Raw genomic sequence first — 16,522 nt, 5'->3', positions numbered from 1 at the left:
GACTGACTGACTGAATGTAAGAGAGTGTACAGTGTGGTACCTCTGGATGTGTCTGGTGACTGACTGAATGTAAGAGAGTGTATAGTGTGGTACCTATGGATGTGTCTGGTGACTGACTGACTGACTGACTGACTGACTGACTGACTGAATGTAAGAGAGTGTATAGTGTGGTACCTCTGGATGTGTCTGACTGACTGAATGACTGAATGTAAGAGAGTGTATAGTGTGGTACCTCTGGATGTGTCTGACTGACAGACTGACTGAATGTAAGAGAGTGTATAGTGTGGTACCTCTGGATGTGTCTGACTGACAGACTGACTGAATGTAAGAGAGTGTATAGTGTGGTACCTCTGGATGTGTCTGGTGACTGACTGACTGAATGTAAGAGAGTGTATAGTGTGGTACCTCTGGATGTGTCTGACTGACAGACTGACTGAATGTAAGAGAGTGTATAGTGTGGTACCTCTGGATGTGTCTGACTGACAGACTGACTGAATGTAAGAGAGTGTATAGTGTGGTACCTCTGGATGCGTCTGTGATGACATCTGTACCTAGTCCCAGGCTGTCAGTCAGGTCCCTCTGCCAGGCGTCTTTAACAGCGGACTTCGACACCTCCCTGTTGTCCAGGTCCTGGAGGGGTCTGTAGTTGTTTCTCAGGTACTCTACTGACTTCACATGGTCCTGCTGCTCCGTGGTGAAGATGGAGTAGAATGCCTCCAGCTAGACAGAAGAAGAGAGAGAGAGGGATAGGCTTCAGTAAGGCAGAAGCAGTGTGTGTGCGTGTGCATGTGACTGTTTTGCGTGTGTGTGTTGTGTGTTGGTTGGAGGGGGTGCATGTGTGTGTCCCTGAAGCAAAGGACATAAACGTGCCTCTGTTCAGCTCGACTGGCTCCAGAAGTGTGTAACATTTCAATGGGGCAAATGTTCTGCCATCGATCTCTTTGACTGATGTCCTGCAGAGTGCTGTAATGACTAACCATTAAAGACTGGCTAGAATCAATTTCTTCTACGGACGGATGGAAAAATGAATTACGTATTCATAAGAGACCATATATGAACGCCATAAAACATTGCAGTACACAGTCAATACTCTGCATCCAGTGATCCAATACAGAACAAAGGATTTGTCCTCTGCTGCAGGTTTGTGGACATATCTCATCCGGAGCTCTTCAAACATGCAATTGTACACTCAAGGAGATATGTGAATATCTGTGTACATAACCAAGTGCTGCACATACTAAGATAATCCAAATAAGACCATAAGACCATGTCTTACTGAGAAAGGATTATTAAAAGCCAAGCACTTGATGTGCTATTTATTGTCCTTTCTACAGTAGCAGTACATTTATAAAGCAGCTGAGAAGGTTTACTTATCTCGGGGTGCATGTCACAATCAGATTTGAAAACACTTTTCAGGCCAACTTTGCTCCTCTTTTAACCCGTACTAAGGACGACTTTGAACGCTGGTCTTTTGCTACATCTCTCCTTAGTCGCAATAATTCATTCTATTAAAATGAATACTCTTCCTAAATTCTTATATCTCTATCAGATTTTTCTTCCCAATACGTTTTTCAAAAAGATCGACAGCCTAATTCTAACTTTATATAGGACAAAAAGCCCCTTATGATACGAAAACAGCTTTTGCAGAGGCTTAGACCAGACGGCGGTCTAGCACTACCAGATTTCAGATTATATTATTGGGCTGCTAACCTTAGGATCATTCAGTACTGGTTGCAGAGCAGAGAGATATTCCCACTCCCAATTTGGCTAGAGATGGAGGCCGCCTCATCTATACCGGCATCATTGTCTTCCCTCGCTCCTCCGTTACAGGCCCTCGCTCCTCCATTACAGGCCCTTACTCCTCCGTTACAGGCCCTTACTCCTCCGTTTACAGGCCCTTACTCCTCCGTTTACAGGCCCTTACTCCTCCGTTACAGGCCCTCACTCCTCCGTTACAGGCCCTCACTCCTCCGTTAAAGGCCCTTACTCCTCCGTTAAAGGCCCTTACTCCTCCGTTAAAGGCCCTTACTCCTCCGTTTACAGGCCCTAACTCCTCAGTTTCAGGCCCTTACTCCTCCGTTAAAGGCCCTTACTCCTCCGTTAAAAGCCATTACTCCTCCGTTACAGGCCCTTACTCCTCCGTTACAGGCCCTTACTCCTCCTTATGTGTCAAAACAACATTGAAGATCTGGAATCAATTTAGGCGCCACTTTGGATTTCAGACAACCTCTTCTTTGGCTCCGGTAGCCTCAAACTCATATTTCTCCCCATGATGGTGCTTTCTCAACATGGTCTAGTCTCGGTATTAAAAGATTCAGAGAGCTATATTAACAATACATTTAGTAAATTTGAACAATTATCAGCAAAATTTGATCTCCCAGACACTTGGTTTCCTTTATGTTCTTACAAATCCTGAGGTACATCCACAACATAGATCTCCGATTCCCCACCCTTCCTGGTGAAACACAGTTTGACACATTTCTTATCCCACTTCTTACTCTGAAAGGCACCTTGTCAATAATCTATGTCCAAATTTGCTCACTACAAACCACCTCATTAAACAATATTAAATCCTCATGGGAGGAGGAACGGGGTGAGGAAATATCTGATGAACTATGGGAAGGGGCACTCAAAAGGGTACACAGCTCTTCTATTTGCGCTCGGCATGGTCTCATTCAATGCAAACTCATTCATAGGGCCCACTGGACCAAAGCAAGATTGTCCAAAATTAACAAGGATATGAACCCTAATTGTGTACGATGTAACCAGTCTCCAGGTAATCATGTACACATGTTTTGGTGTTGCCCATCTCTTGTTGGATTCTGGAAAGACATCTTTAACACACTCTCAGAATTAAGCGGCACACAGATTGAGCCAGACCCTTTAATTGCATTATTTGGGGTTTCCTTACCCACAATACAACTGACCAAAATGAATAAGGATGTAATTGCCTTGATCACTTTGTTAGCGAGACGATTAATTTTACTTACATGGACATCCTCTGCACCCCCTTCTCATGCTCTTTGTATTAAATCCGTTTTGAATTGCATAAAGTGGAAAAAATTCAATGAGTCTAGACAAATTCTATGCAATGTGGGCTCCCTTCTTTTCTTATGTTAAATGACTAGATTTCCCTGCAGTTCCAGAGTGATGTATATTTATATATCGGTGATGTAAGAGGCCTGGCATGTGTACACACGGCATCTGGTATGTCAAGGACTGTAGGACTGTATTAAGGACTGGAGGACTGATTTTCTCTTTGTTGATGTGTTAAGGACTGAAGGACTGTATTAAGGACTGAAGGACTGTATTAAGGACTGTAGGACTGTATTAAGGACTGGAGGACTGATTTTCTCTTTGTTGATGTGTTAAGGACTGGAGGACTGTCTTAAGGACTGGAGGACTGTCTTAAGGACTGGAGGACTGTCTTAAGGACTGGAGGACTGTCTTAAGGACTGGAGGACTGTCTTAAGGACTGTATTAAGGACTGGAGGACTGTATTAAGGACTGGATGACTGTGTTAAGGACTGGATGACTGTCCTAAGGACTGGAGGACTGTGTTAAGGACTGGAGGACTGTGTTAAGGACTGGAGGACTGTGTTAAGGACTGGAGGACTGTGTTAAGGACTGGAGGACTGTGTTAAGGACTGGAGGACTGTGTTAAGGACTGGAGGACTGTATTAAGGACTGAAGGACTATATTAAGGACTGGATGACTGTATTATCTGTGATAGTTGACCTGTAGCAACTGTATCAAAATATATATATTTTTGTCTTTGTTTAAAAAATATATATATTATGTTTCTGTCTCACTCTTTGTTTTGCTGTATTGTTGTCTTTGATGTGTTGTTTTTTATTACTACCAAATAACTTACAAGTGCAAATATTTTGTAAATGCTGGGTGTTGAAAATCCATTGAACAAAGTTTTTAAAAATGTAAAAAATAAAGCAGCTGGGAGACTGTGTGGTGTGGTGTGTAGGTAATGTTAGGAGAGGTCATGTGCAGTAAATATGCAGTCACCTCCAGTATTTAGTGTGATAGTCAACCTGGTGTCAGAGGGAATTTAAAAGCCTGTAGCTGCCCGCAGCCAGTCTGTTTGTGTGTGTTCACAGCCCCTATAATTCACATACTGTAGCAGTAATTGGCTATACCTGTTTAATCATCCCCCACATAGGCAGTTAACGTTTGATACACATAGGAAGAGAAGGAGGAGGGAGGACAGGAAGGGTAGGAGGAGGAAGGGAGGAGGGGAAGGGTAGGAGGAGGAAGGGAGGAGGGGAAGAGGGGAGGAGTAGGTTGGTGTATAGAAACAGAGGGATAATAGTAAACTTGAGCAGTCTCCAAATTGTCATACCTTCATATCAACCTTGTGCCATACCGGGATATTCGGTAATACCGGCACGGAACACAGGGAGCGCTGTTTTCTAACCCCACTGATACGCTATAATCCGAAGGTTAGCAATGCTAACAAGTACATGGCAAATCCCATAGAGAATACTAACTAAAAGGTAACGAGCGCATTGCGAACATTTTGTACAGTTTCTGTCCTAAACTATACAAGTAACTCAACAATGCTACTCACAGTTTGATGCACACACAACACAAATATTAGCCAGCAAGGATCTTGATCCAGGAGGGGTGATCTCTGCTGTTAGCAAGTGAATGGTTGATTTTGGAAGAAGCTAACCACAGCTAGATAGCTAACTAGCTACTAAATTAGCAAGCCAAATGCAAAATTGCAGAGCATTTAGCACATTTTTAACAGTTATAAGATATCTAGCTGGCAAACATTTAGTTGTTAATTCCATACTGTAATTAGATCACCTGGCACTACAAAACCATGAGTGACTCACAAGGCTCAGGTCTCTTGTCCTTGTATGTTTGTCAACAATCCCCATGTGACTGGGGACTACTGTAATCTTCCAAATAATGTGACAGTTAAATTGAAAAAACTTAGTTTCAATTGAATTGACGGTATTGAAAAACCATCCCGTGGATTTTTCCAAATATCCCGATTTACGGTATATGCGGTATACCGCCCAAGCCGAGATGATAGTGTGTGTGTGTACATGTTTTCCTACGTTATCAGGGCCTAATATTCTGACAAGTCCCCAGAATATCCTGACAAGTCCCCAGAATATCCTGACAAGTCCCCAGAATGTCCTGACAAGTCCCCAGAATGTCCTGACAAGTCCCCAGAATGTCCTGACAAGTCCCCAGAATATCCTGACAAGTCCCCAGAATGTCCTGACAAGTCCCCAGAATGTCCTGACAAGTCCCCAGAATATCCTGACAAGTCCCCAGAATGTCCTGACAAGTCACCAGAATGTCCTGACAAGTCCCCAGAATGTCCTGACAAGGTAGAAAAACTAAAAAAGTTTTCAAAAGTTTTTTTCAAAACCTGAATTTGTTAAAATGCTATGTTACGCTTAAGGGTTAGTTTTAGGGTTTAGGGTTAAAGTTAGGAGTTAGGTTAAGGGTTAGGGAAAATAGTATTTTGAATGGGAATACAGGTTTACTCCCCAAAATGTGTGTGTGTGTGTGTGTGTGTGTGTGTGTGTGTGTGTGTGTGTATGTGTAACTGACCTGTGAGTGGGAGAGTAAGACGGGCCTGGAGAAGACGATCCACTCGACCACCTTGCTGCAGGGCGGGCTGGTGAGAGAGCCTGTGTAGCGGTAGTAACTCCCCAACGATGATGGTAGCAGATCCCTCAGGATAAATGGACTCAGGAATGTCTCCTTCTCTGAAAGGGGGAGAGACAGAACAGATACACACATCAACACAGAGAAAAAACTAAACTAACACATCAACACAGAGAAAATCTAACTAACATATCAACACAGAGAAAAACTAACTAACACATCAACACAGAGAAAAACAAACTAACACATCAACACAGAGAAAAAAATAAAACACACATCAACACAGAGAAAAACAAACATCAACACAGAGAAAAACAAACACATCAACACAGAGAAAAACATACACATCAACACAGAGAAAAACATACACATCAACACAGAGAAAAACAAACTAACACATCAACACAGAGAAAAACAAACTAACACACCAACAGAGAAAAACTAACTAACACATCAACACATAGAAAAACAAACTAACACATCAACACAGAGAAAAAAATAACACATACATCAACACAGAGAAAAAAATAACACATACATCAACACAGAGAAAAAAATAACACATACATCAACACAGAGAAAAAAATAAAACACACATCAACACAGAGAAAAACAAACACATCAACACAGAGAAAAACATACACATCAACACAGAGAAAAACAAACTAACACATCAACACATAGAAAAACAAACTAACACATCAACACAGAGAAAAAAATAACACATACATCAACACAGAGAAAAAAATAACACATACATCAACACAGAGAAAAAAATAAAACACACATCAACACAGAGAAAAACAAACACATCAACACAGAGAAAAACATACACATCAACACAGAGAAAAACAAACTAACACATCAACACAGAGAAAAACAAACTAACACATCAACACAGAGAAAAACAAACTAACACACCAACAGAGAAAAACTAACTAACACATCAACACAGAGAAAAACATACACATCAACACAGAGAAAAACAAATTAACACATCAACACAGAGAAAAACAAACTAACACATCAACACAGAGAAAAACAAACTAACACACCAACAGAGAAAAACTAACTAACACATCAACACAGAGAAAAACAAACTAACACATCAACACATAGAAAAACAAACTAACATATCAACACAGAGAAAAACAAACGAACACATCAACACAGAGAAAAAATAACTAACACATCAACACAGAGAAAAACAAACTAACACATCAACACAGAGAAAAACTAACTAACACATCAACACAGAGAAAAACAAACTAACACATCAACACAGAGAAAAACAAACTAACACATCAACACAGAGAAAAAAATAACACATACATCAACACAGAGAAAAACAAACTAACACATCAACACATAGAAAAACAAACTAACATATCAACACAGAGAAAAACAAACGAACACATCAACACAGAGAAAAACAAACTAACACACCAACACAGAGAAAAACAAACGAACACATCAACACATAGAAAAACAAACGAACACATCAACACAGAGAAAAACTAACTAACACATCAACACATAGAAAAACTAACTAACATATCAACACATAGAAAAACAAACGAACACATCAACACAGAGAAAAACTAACTAACACATCAACACAGAGAAAAACTAACTAACACATCAACACATAGAAAAACAAACTAACACATTAACACATAGAAAAACAAACTAACATATCAACACAGAGAAAAACAAACGAACACATCAACACAGAGAAAAACTAACTAACACATCAACACAGAGAAAAACAAACTAACACATCAACACAAAATAACGAACTTACACATCAACACAGAGAAATACTAACACATCATCGTTCTCTTGAGGGGAGAATAGAGAGAGCACGGGAACGCACATATCAACACACAAACACAGCCCACACACACTCAGAGACCCACACACACACTCAGAGAACAACACACACACTCAGAAACTCACACACACACACACTCAGAAACCCCCCCACACACACACTCAGAAACCCACACACAAACTCAGAGACCCACACACACACTCAACTCAAATCAAACTTTATTTGGCACATGTGCCGAATACAACAAGTGTAGGCTTTACAGTGAAATGCTTACTTACAAGTCCTTAATCAATAATACAGTTCCAAGAAGTGTTACCCTCTGTAGCACCTTATGGTCAGATGCTGAGCAGTTGCCATACCAGGCAGTGATGCAACCAGCTCTCGATGGTGCAGCTGTAGAACCTTTTGAGGATCCCATGCCAAATCTTTTCAGTCTCCTGAGGGGGAAAATGTTTTGTCGTGCCCTCTTCACGATTGTCTTGGTATGTTTGGACCATGATAGTTTGTTGGTGATGTGGACACCAAGGAACTTGAAACTCTCGACCCTCTCCACTACAGCCCCGTCGATGTAAATGGGGGCCTGTTCGGCCCGCCTTTTCCTGTAGTCCACGATCAGCTCCTTTGCCTTGCTCACATTAAGGGAGAGGTTGTTGTCCTGGCACCACACTGCCAGTTCTCTGACCACCTCCCTTTAGGCCGTCTCATCGTTGTTGGTGATCAGGCCTACCACTGTTGTGTCGTCAGCAAACTTAATGATGGTGTTGCAGTCGTGGGTGAACAGGGATTACAAGAGGGGACTAAGTACACACCCCTGAGGGGCCCCAGTGTTGAGGATCAGCGTGGCAGATGTGTTGTTGCCTACTCTTACCCCCTGGGGCGGCTCGCCAGGAAGTCCAGGATCCAGTTGCAGAGGGAGGTGTTTAGTCCCAGAGTCCTTAGCTTAGTGATGAGCTTAGTGAGCACTACGGTGTTGAACGCTGAGCTGTAGTCAATGAACAGCATTCTCACATATTCCCACACACACTCAGAGACCCACATACTGTAAACAAAGTGTAGATTATTCCCACATATTTAAATAGAAAATAGGCATAGTGTGTCTTTACACCTATTTCAATCCCCAAATGTTCAGATTACAGTGCATTTATTTACTGTGCATAATCACCCATAGGTCTAGTATTTTATTTGAAATCAGGTAGGAGGATCTGTGTTTATTTACAACTGACAGTTATTGGGAACATCACTAAGAGATTTTCGCTGGCGTCCTGTTTTACATGGAGATTTCCTGCCTAAAAACCTTGTTCTGGCATTTGTTTGGCAACATCAGGGCTTAACAGAAAGGAGAGGAAGAGGAGAACGATCAGATAAGTGTCCTGCTCTGACAGCTAATCCATCAGTGGGCTGCTGTAGCCCGCTGTAACCACAGGGAGAGAGAGTTCCCTCCTTGGATACATCCTCCCGTGTTTAGAGGCTGCTGTTACAATCCGGGGTAGTAAAGTGGGAGCTGGAGACAACCTGTGGTGGCAGCAGCACCTTCAGCTTGGGGTTAAGATATAAACCAAGCCATGTGGGTATGAGGAAGATCCTAGTAACAGTCATATATGTTACTATGGAAGGATGAAGAGGACCCTATACTCTGGACTATGGGGAGTGGGACGAGACAGCAGACGTGTAGAGCAGATGTGTAGAGCAGACGTGTAGAGCAAATGTGTAGAGCAGATGTGTCCCAACGGAAGCACCTTTCTGTTCCTGACATCATGGGATGTTTCAGTAGTCACAGCATCTCTACTACCGCCTGACCTCAGACAGCACAACCCCTTTCTGTTCACGACATCGTGGGTTGTTTCAGTAGTCAGACAGCACAACCCCTTTCTGTTACTGACATCATATGGGTTGTTTCAGTAGTCAGACAGCACAGCCCCTTTCTGTTCCCGACATCGTGAGTTGTTTCAGTAGTCAGACAGCACAACCCCTTTCTGTTACTGACATCATATGGGTTGTTTCAGTTGTCAGACAGCACAACCCCTTTCTGTTACTGACATCGTGGGTCGTTTCAGTAGTCAGACAGCACAGCCCCTTTCTGTTACTGACATCGTGGGTCCTTTCAGTAGTCAGACAGCACAACCCCTTTCTGTTACTGACATCGTGGGTCATTTCAGTTGTCAGACAGCACAACCCCTTTCTGTTACTGACATCGTGGGTCGTTTCAGTTGTCAGACAGCACAACCTCTTTCTGTTCCCGACATTTTGGGTTGTTTCAGTAGTCAGACAGTAACAGAAAGGGGTTGTGCTGACATCGTGGGTTGTTTCAGTAGTCAGACAGCACAGCCCCTTTCTGTTCCCGTCATCGTGGGTCGTGTCAGTAGTCAGACAGCACAGCCCCTTTCTGTTCCCGTCATCGTGGGTCGTGTCAGTAGTCAGACAGCACAGCCCCTTTCTGTTACTGACATCATGGGTTGTTTCAGTAGTAAGACAGCCCAGTGCCATATGGTGGTGCTGCCTCAGGCCTGATAATGAATGGATGGCTGAGGCTAACAAGCTGGCGGAAAGCCCATCACCGCCACCCAGCTAGAAGAGGACAGTATCGTGCGTCCCAAATTGCACCATATTACCTATGTAGTGTACTACTTGACCAGAGCCCTATGGGAATAGGGTAACATTTGGGACATAGCTTAAGTACCCAGCCAGAGGACCAGGAGCCTCCCTTGGACCATCAGAACAACACAACCCAGCATGCTTTTTAGTTCACTAAACCTAGCAATACCACCTGCCTGCTAGCCCCATTCTACCCCCTTCCAGCCATGGCAGATCATTCAGTATAGATAGTCAGTGTAATGAATGGGATAAAGACCCAGAGAAGCACGGAGGAGCTCCAGTTGTGTGAGATGAATCAGCATGAGTAAAGAGACCATATGCTCTCAGTTTATTCCCTTCTTCCATTAACACGTTTTCTCTCCGTCTGTCTCTGAGTGGACCCACATAAAGAGAACTACGTCAGTAGCACATTGTTAACCCAGCTGTATGTGTTGGTACACACAAAGTGTGCATGCACACATACACAGCGGCATGGCTCCATATGCAATACAACTTCATGAATCCCTGAGGGGCAATTCGTTCAGGCCGGTGTGTGTGTGTGTGTGTGTGTGTGTGTGTGTTCAGGCAGATGCAGTAGGGGATTAGGGAAACATGGTAAAGCACATCGGATACGGGCTGGTTGAGACACGACATTACTCATGTTTGTATCGACACCAGCTAACTCCGCTTTCAGACCATACACATCATAGCTAGGCATGTCTATCTGTGTAACCCTAGCATTAAACATTAATGGTACAAGCAAGCATGCATCTGATGCTGCTGCTGTGTATGTAAATGATGTGTGTGTGTGTGTGTGTGTGTGTGTGTGTGTGTGTGTGTGTGTGTGTGTGTGTGAGCGAGAGAGACAGAGTGTTGACAAATTGAGGTTTAGATGCAATGAATTTTTCCGTCTCTTCTTTGCAGCGCTACACAGGGAGAGAAGCAGGGTGTGGGAACTCGCTGTACTGCCTTCCTCTTGATGGAAGACTGGGCTCACAGCTTGTGGTCAGACTCTAATTTGGGATTAAAAATAAAAGCCAAGGTAAAATATCTCCAAAAGCTTAAACAAATGGATGGAAGATCAGATGAGAGGCGCGGAATTTCGATGTACAGACAGTCTGGAAGATGTGTGATGTCTGAAAATAGACAGTCTGGGAGATGTGTGATGTCTGAAAATAGACAGTCTGGGAGATGTGTGATGTCTGAAAATAGACAGTCTGGGAGATGTGTGATGTCTGAAAATAGACAGTCTGGGAGATGTGTGATGTCTGAAAATAGACAGTCTGGAAGATGTGTGATGTCTGAAAATAGACAGTCTGGGAGATGTGTGATGTCTGAAAATAGACAGTCTGGGAGATGTGTGATGTTTGAAAATAGACAGTCAAGGAGATGTGTGATGAACAAAACATTAACCTCACAAACAACAACAACAACAACAACTTGGGAAATCATTTCTCTGTCTCTTTTTTGATTTGTATTTTTCTGTGGACATTCATTGAGTGCTCTTGTGTGTGACCTCTATAGCCAGCAGCATACCACCCTGCATCCCACTGCTGGCTTGCTTCTGAAGCTAAGCAGGGTGGGTCCTGGCTGGATGGGAGACCAGATGCTGCTGGAAGTGGTGTTGAAGGGCTAAGGAGATCCCAATGTCCCTAAAGCAGTGAAGTGGACATTGCCCTGCATAAGGTGCTGTCTTTCAGATGGGAAGCTAAAAGGTGTCCTGACCCTCTGTGGTAATTTAAATCCCATGGCACTAGGGCCTCCTGAGTGGCGCAGTGCTAGCTGTGCCACTAGAGATTCTGGGTTCAAGTCCAGGCTCTGTCGTGATCGGGAGACCCATGGGGCGAAGCACAATTGGCCCAGTGTCGTCTGGGTTAAGAGAGGGTTTGGTCGGCAGGGATGTCCTTGTCCCATCATGCACTAGCGACCCCTGTGGCGGGCTGGGTGTAGTGAATGCTGACACTGTCACCAAGTGTACAGCGTTTCCTCTGACACATTGGTGTGGCTGGCCTCTGGGTTAAGTGGGCATTGTGTCAAGAAGCAGTGTGGGTTGTGTTTCGGAGGATGCACGGCTCTCGAACTTCCGTACGGGAGACACAGTGATGAGACGACTGTAAATACCAATTGGATACAATGAAAAAGGGGTAATTTAAAAAAAATCCCATGGCATTTATCATAAGAGTAGGGGTATTATCCCTGATATCATCCCCCTAATTGGTATAAAATCACTCCTCACTCAGGTGAGTGTTCTGGCACAAAAATGGTGGATGAGGTGAGTTTCCCCATTACTATGTAAAGCTCTTTAAGTACCTCAGTTGGTAGAAAAGCACTATATAAATCCAATAATTAGTATGAATTATAGCGAAAGTGATAAAGCCAAGGCCCTCTTTAACTAGCGTGTCTGTATTTCTATCTGTGTTTCTGTGGGAAGACTGAGAACCTGGGGCCCTGCTGACTCTGTAGTTAACTGAGAAGTGCTATAGAACTACGGTTGTTGAACAGCAGCACAGTGAGAACACAGAGAGAGTAGTAGTGTGAGTGTCCGTGGTATACTCACCGTGGTGTACCACCCGTTTCAGTCCCTGGATGATGGGCTCTACAGATGGATTGTCTCTCCGCCCCACCTGAAGACAACAAACAAGAGACAGGATATTTTACAGGACAGCCCAGAACAGCAGTTACAGTACCCACACTCAGTTCAGAACACGCTTCACATGTATTACCAACATTCCCAATGTGCTATTTACACTTAGAGGGGAAAAGTGTTGAGATATGGGGACCGCTCCTCCTCCTCATCTTCCATCCCATTCCTAATTCAGGTCAGTCCAATGAGAGTAATAGTCTGTAACTAAGTGCTGAATGTGGATAATAATATGAACCCCATGGCGACCATTCATACACCCTCAGGGAGCCCAAATGCAGGTCGATTAGAAATGGTAAACTGGTGTGTCTGTGTGTGTGTATATGTGTGTCAGGTGTGTGTCCTGCTCTTTAAAATGTAATTCAGCGGGATGCGTGTGTGTTGGCGCTGATGCTAATTGCTGAAGGGCTGTCAGAAAAACAGTGGTAGCATTTACGTCTTCAATCACACAAGGTCCGTTGTTGTCTAGCCACAGACCTAGAAACACCTGTGTCCCCACTCCAACCTGCCTGCCTCTCTGTCAGAGAGGAACTGTGCCGGCCACTTTGTCTGTGTGGCTCTGAGTGTTAGGATAGACCACATCAGTGTAATAGAAATAGAACCAGCCATTTTACTGTGGCGTTGCCATGGCTAAATCCTTGCCGACACACCTCAAAAAATCTGGAACATGAAAAAAATATTCTGCTGAGGCGCACTTTGAAGATGCTAGAACAGTCCATATTTACTTTTCATCTGCAACCAGAACGAGTACTGAATAGAAGAATCAGAAAACCACTTACTTTAATAGTTTATCTACACTAAATATACAAGCGTATGTGGACATCCCTTCAAATGAGTGGATTCGGCTATTTCGGCCACACCCGTTTCTGACAAGTGTATAAAATGGAGCACACAGCCATGCAATCTCCATAGACAAACATTAGCAGTAGAATGGCTCGTACTGAAGAGCTTAGTGACTTACGTGGCACCGCCATAGGATTTCACCTTTCCAACATATCAGTTCGTCAAATGTCTGCCCTGCTGGAGCTGCGCCAGTCAACTGTAAGTGCTGTTACTGTGAAGTGGAAAGATCTAGGAGCAACAGCGGCTCAGCCGTGAAGTGGTAGGCCACACAAGCTCACAGAACGGGGCCGCCGAGTCCTGAAGCGTGCAGCCCGTAAAATTAGTCTGTCCTCGGTTGCAACACTCACCATTGAGTTCTAAACTGCCTCTGGAAGATACGTCAGCACAATAACTGTTCGTCGAGGGCTTCATGAAATGGGTTCTCATGGCTGAGCAGCCGCACACAAGCCTACAATTACCATGCGCAATGCCAAGCGTCAGCTGGAGTGGTGTAAAGCTTGTCGCCATTGGACACTATTGGACTTCTCTGGAGTGATGAATCACGCTTCACCATCTGGCAGTCCGATGGATGAATCTGGGTTTGGCGGAAGCCAGGAGAATGCTACCTGTCCCAATGCATAGCGCCAACTGTAAAGTTTGGTAGAGGAGGAATAATGGTCTGGAGCTGTTTTTCACACTTGTTTGTGCAGCGGTATTATTAAGCACCTAAAAGGCGCTGCATGGTCAATCTGACATCTGCATTTTCCATGCTGCATTAATGGTGAGACGTCCTCTGCAGAAGTCAGGGCATTCATACTTCTGTTGAGCAGAGCTGGTGTGAAGGAAGTTGTCGAGGAAGTGATTTTGTGTTTATACAGGAACTCCCGCCCCTACCTACCATCAAGAAATCATGTCATGTATATGGCGCCCTCCGCATTGTTACAAAATTTGGGAGGGGCACGGCGATGAATTTGGCCTCTGAATGCCTCCGGAGGCAACGCACCACATTTTTGGATCAAGCATAAATTCATAAATTGTCTTTTACTCAGCAATATGCTGTGAATGCATAGGGGAGAGTGGGGTTAAATGTAACACGGGTCAACTGTAGGGTAACTTAGGGTAAAACGCTACCCTACCTCAAAATCATTTGGCAACCAGGGAAGGTGTTGGGGGGGATGGTGACATTAAGTGGTTTCTGTGAGAAGTACAGGCATGGGGCGTGTTACTCCGGGTGGCATTATATTCACTGTGCGTATGCAATTTTTTGGGACAACATTCATCAATAGAATCCATTTGGGATCTGTAATGATTAGTCCAATAGGCTAAATGCAGATAAATAGGCTGAAGCATGAGGTTGTCTATTTCTAGCCACAATTCTGCATCAGTTGGGCTACAGGTGATAATGCTTATTCTTAATAGCATACCTGATAATATGGACTGTGCATAGGCTATATGCATGGTCCAATATGTTAAAATAATTGTACCAACATGTTATTGATCATTGTGGGTGTATGTTGGAGAGTGATGATGCTGGGTTAGTGCACAGATACAAACCAACAGGGAAACAAAGTGGAGTCCTCATCCTTGTGTGCTCAGTAGAAGGTTAATTTCATTGCAGAAATAAAATATTTGTTTTTTTATTTAGAATACCATATTGTCCAATAGCTTGTCCAATAGCTTTTTGTAACAACCCACATACTAATACAGACAGGCAGGCAGACGAACAAATACTTTTATTTTAGGTAAAGAGGGGATTTTTAAGAGATAGCGGCAGAGGAAGCCCTTGTTCTCTGACTCTGTCTGTGCTTCTCTTTCACCGTAATGACTCCCTGAAGACACATGTCTGTCTGTCTGTGCTTCTCTTTCAACGTAATGACTCCCCGAAGACACATGTCTGTCTGTCTGTGCTTCTCTTCCACCGTAATGACTTCCTGAAGACACCTGTCTGTCTGTCTGTGCTTCTCTTTCACCGTAATGACTCCTTGAAGACACCTGTCTGTCTGACTGTCTGTGCTTCTCTTTCACCGTAATGACTCCCTGAAGACACCTGTCTGTCTGTGCTTCTCTTTCACCGTAATGACTCCCTGAAGACACCTGTCTGTCTGTCTGTCTGTCTGTCTGTCTGTGCTTCTCTTTCACCGTAATGACTTCCTGAAGACACCTGTCTGTCTGTCTGTGCTTCTCTTCCACCGTAATGACTTCCTGAAGACACCTGTCTGTCTGTCTGTCTGCCTGTGCTTCTCTTTCACCGTAATGACTCCCTGAAGACACCTGTCTGTCTGTCTGTCTGTGCTTCTCTTTCACCCTAATGACTCCCTGAAGACACCTGTCTGTCTGTGCTTCTCTTTCACCGTAATGACTCCTTGAAGACACCTGTCTGTCTGTGCTTCTCTTTCACATTAATGACTCCCTGAAGACACCTGTCCGTCTGTCTGTGCTTCTCTTCCACCGTAATGACTTCCTGAAGACACCTGTCTGTCTGTCTGTCTGCCTGTGCTTCTCTTTCACCGTAATGACTCCCTGAAGACACCTGTCTGTCTGTCTGTCTGTGCTTCTCTTTCACCGTAATGACTCCCTGAAGACACCTGTCTGTCTGTGCTTCTCTTTCACCGTAATGACTCCTTGAAGACACCTGTCTGTCTGTGCTTCTCTTTCACATTAATGACTCCCTGAAGACACCTGTCCGTCTGTCTGTCTGTGCTTCTCTTTCACCGTAATGACTCCCTGAAGACACCTGTCTGTCTGTCTGTCTGTCTGTGCTTCTCTTTCACCGTAATGACTCCCTGAAGATACCTGTCTGTCTGTGCTTCTCTTCCACCGTAATGACTTCCTGAAGACACTTGTCTGTCTGTCTGTGCTTCTCTTTCACCGTAATGACTCCCTGAAGACACCTGTCTGTCTGTCTGTCTGTGCTTCTCTTTCACCATAATGACTCCCCGAAGACACCTGTCTGTCTGTGCTTCTCTTTCACCGTAATGACTCCTTGAAGACACTTGTCTGTCTGTGCTTCT

The 16,522-nt window shown here is 43.9% G+C and overlaps 1 protein-coding gene across 1 annotated transcript in view; it reads right to left on the bottom strand.

Annotated features, from left to right (window-relative positions):
• Positions 1-16,522, bottom strand: part of LOC110528344 (receptor-type tyrosine-protein phosphatase gamma) — a 218,773-nt gene that overhangs the window by 49,979 nt on the left and 152,272 nt on the right. Inside the window, exons 6-8 of the mRNA XM_036983922.2 lie at positions 12,606-12,672; positions 5,587-5,744; positions 522-720 (exon numbers count right to left, since the gene is read on the bottom strand). Coding sequence (XP_036839817.2) covers positions 522-720; positions 5,587-5,744; positions 12,606-12,672 — 424 coding nt within the window. The remainder of the gene's footprint in view (positions 1-521; positions 721-5,586; positions 5,745-12,605; positions 12,673-16,522) is intronic.

Source organism: Oncorhynchus mykiss, chromosome 7, assembly GCF_057628025.1.
Source record: "Oncorhynchus mykiss isolate SJ-2025 chromosome 7, ASM5762802v1, whole genome shotgun sequence".
In the NCBI taxonomy this organism is placed as follows: domain Eukaryota; kingdom Metazoa; phylum Chordata; class Actinopteri; order Salmoniformes; family Salmonidae; genus Oncorhynchus; species Oncorhynchus mykiss.
The sequence above is the reverse complement of the archived record's forward strand: the minus strand, read 5'-3'. Positions and strand labels throughout refer to the sequence as shown.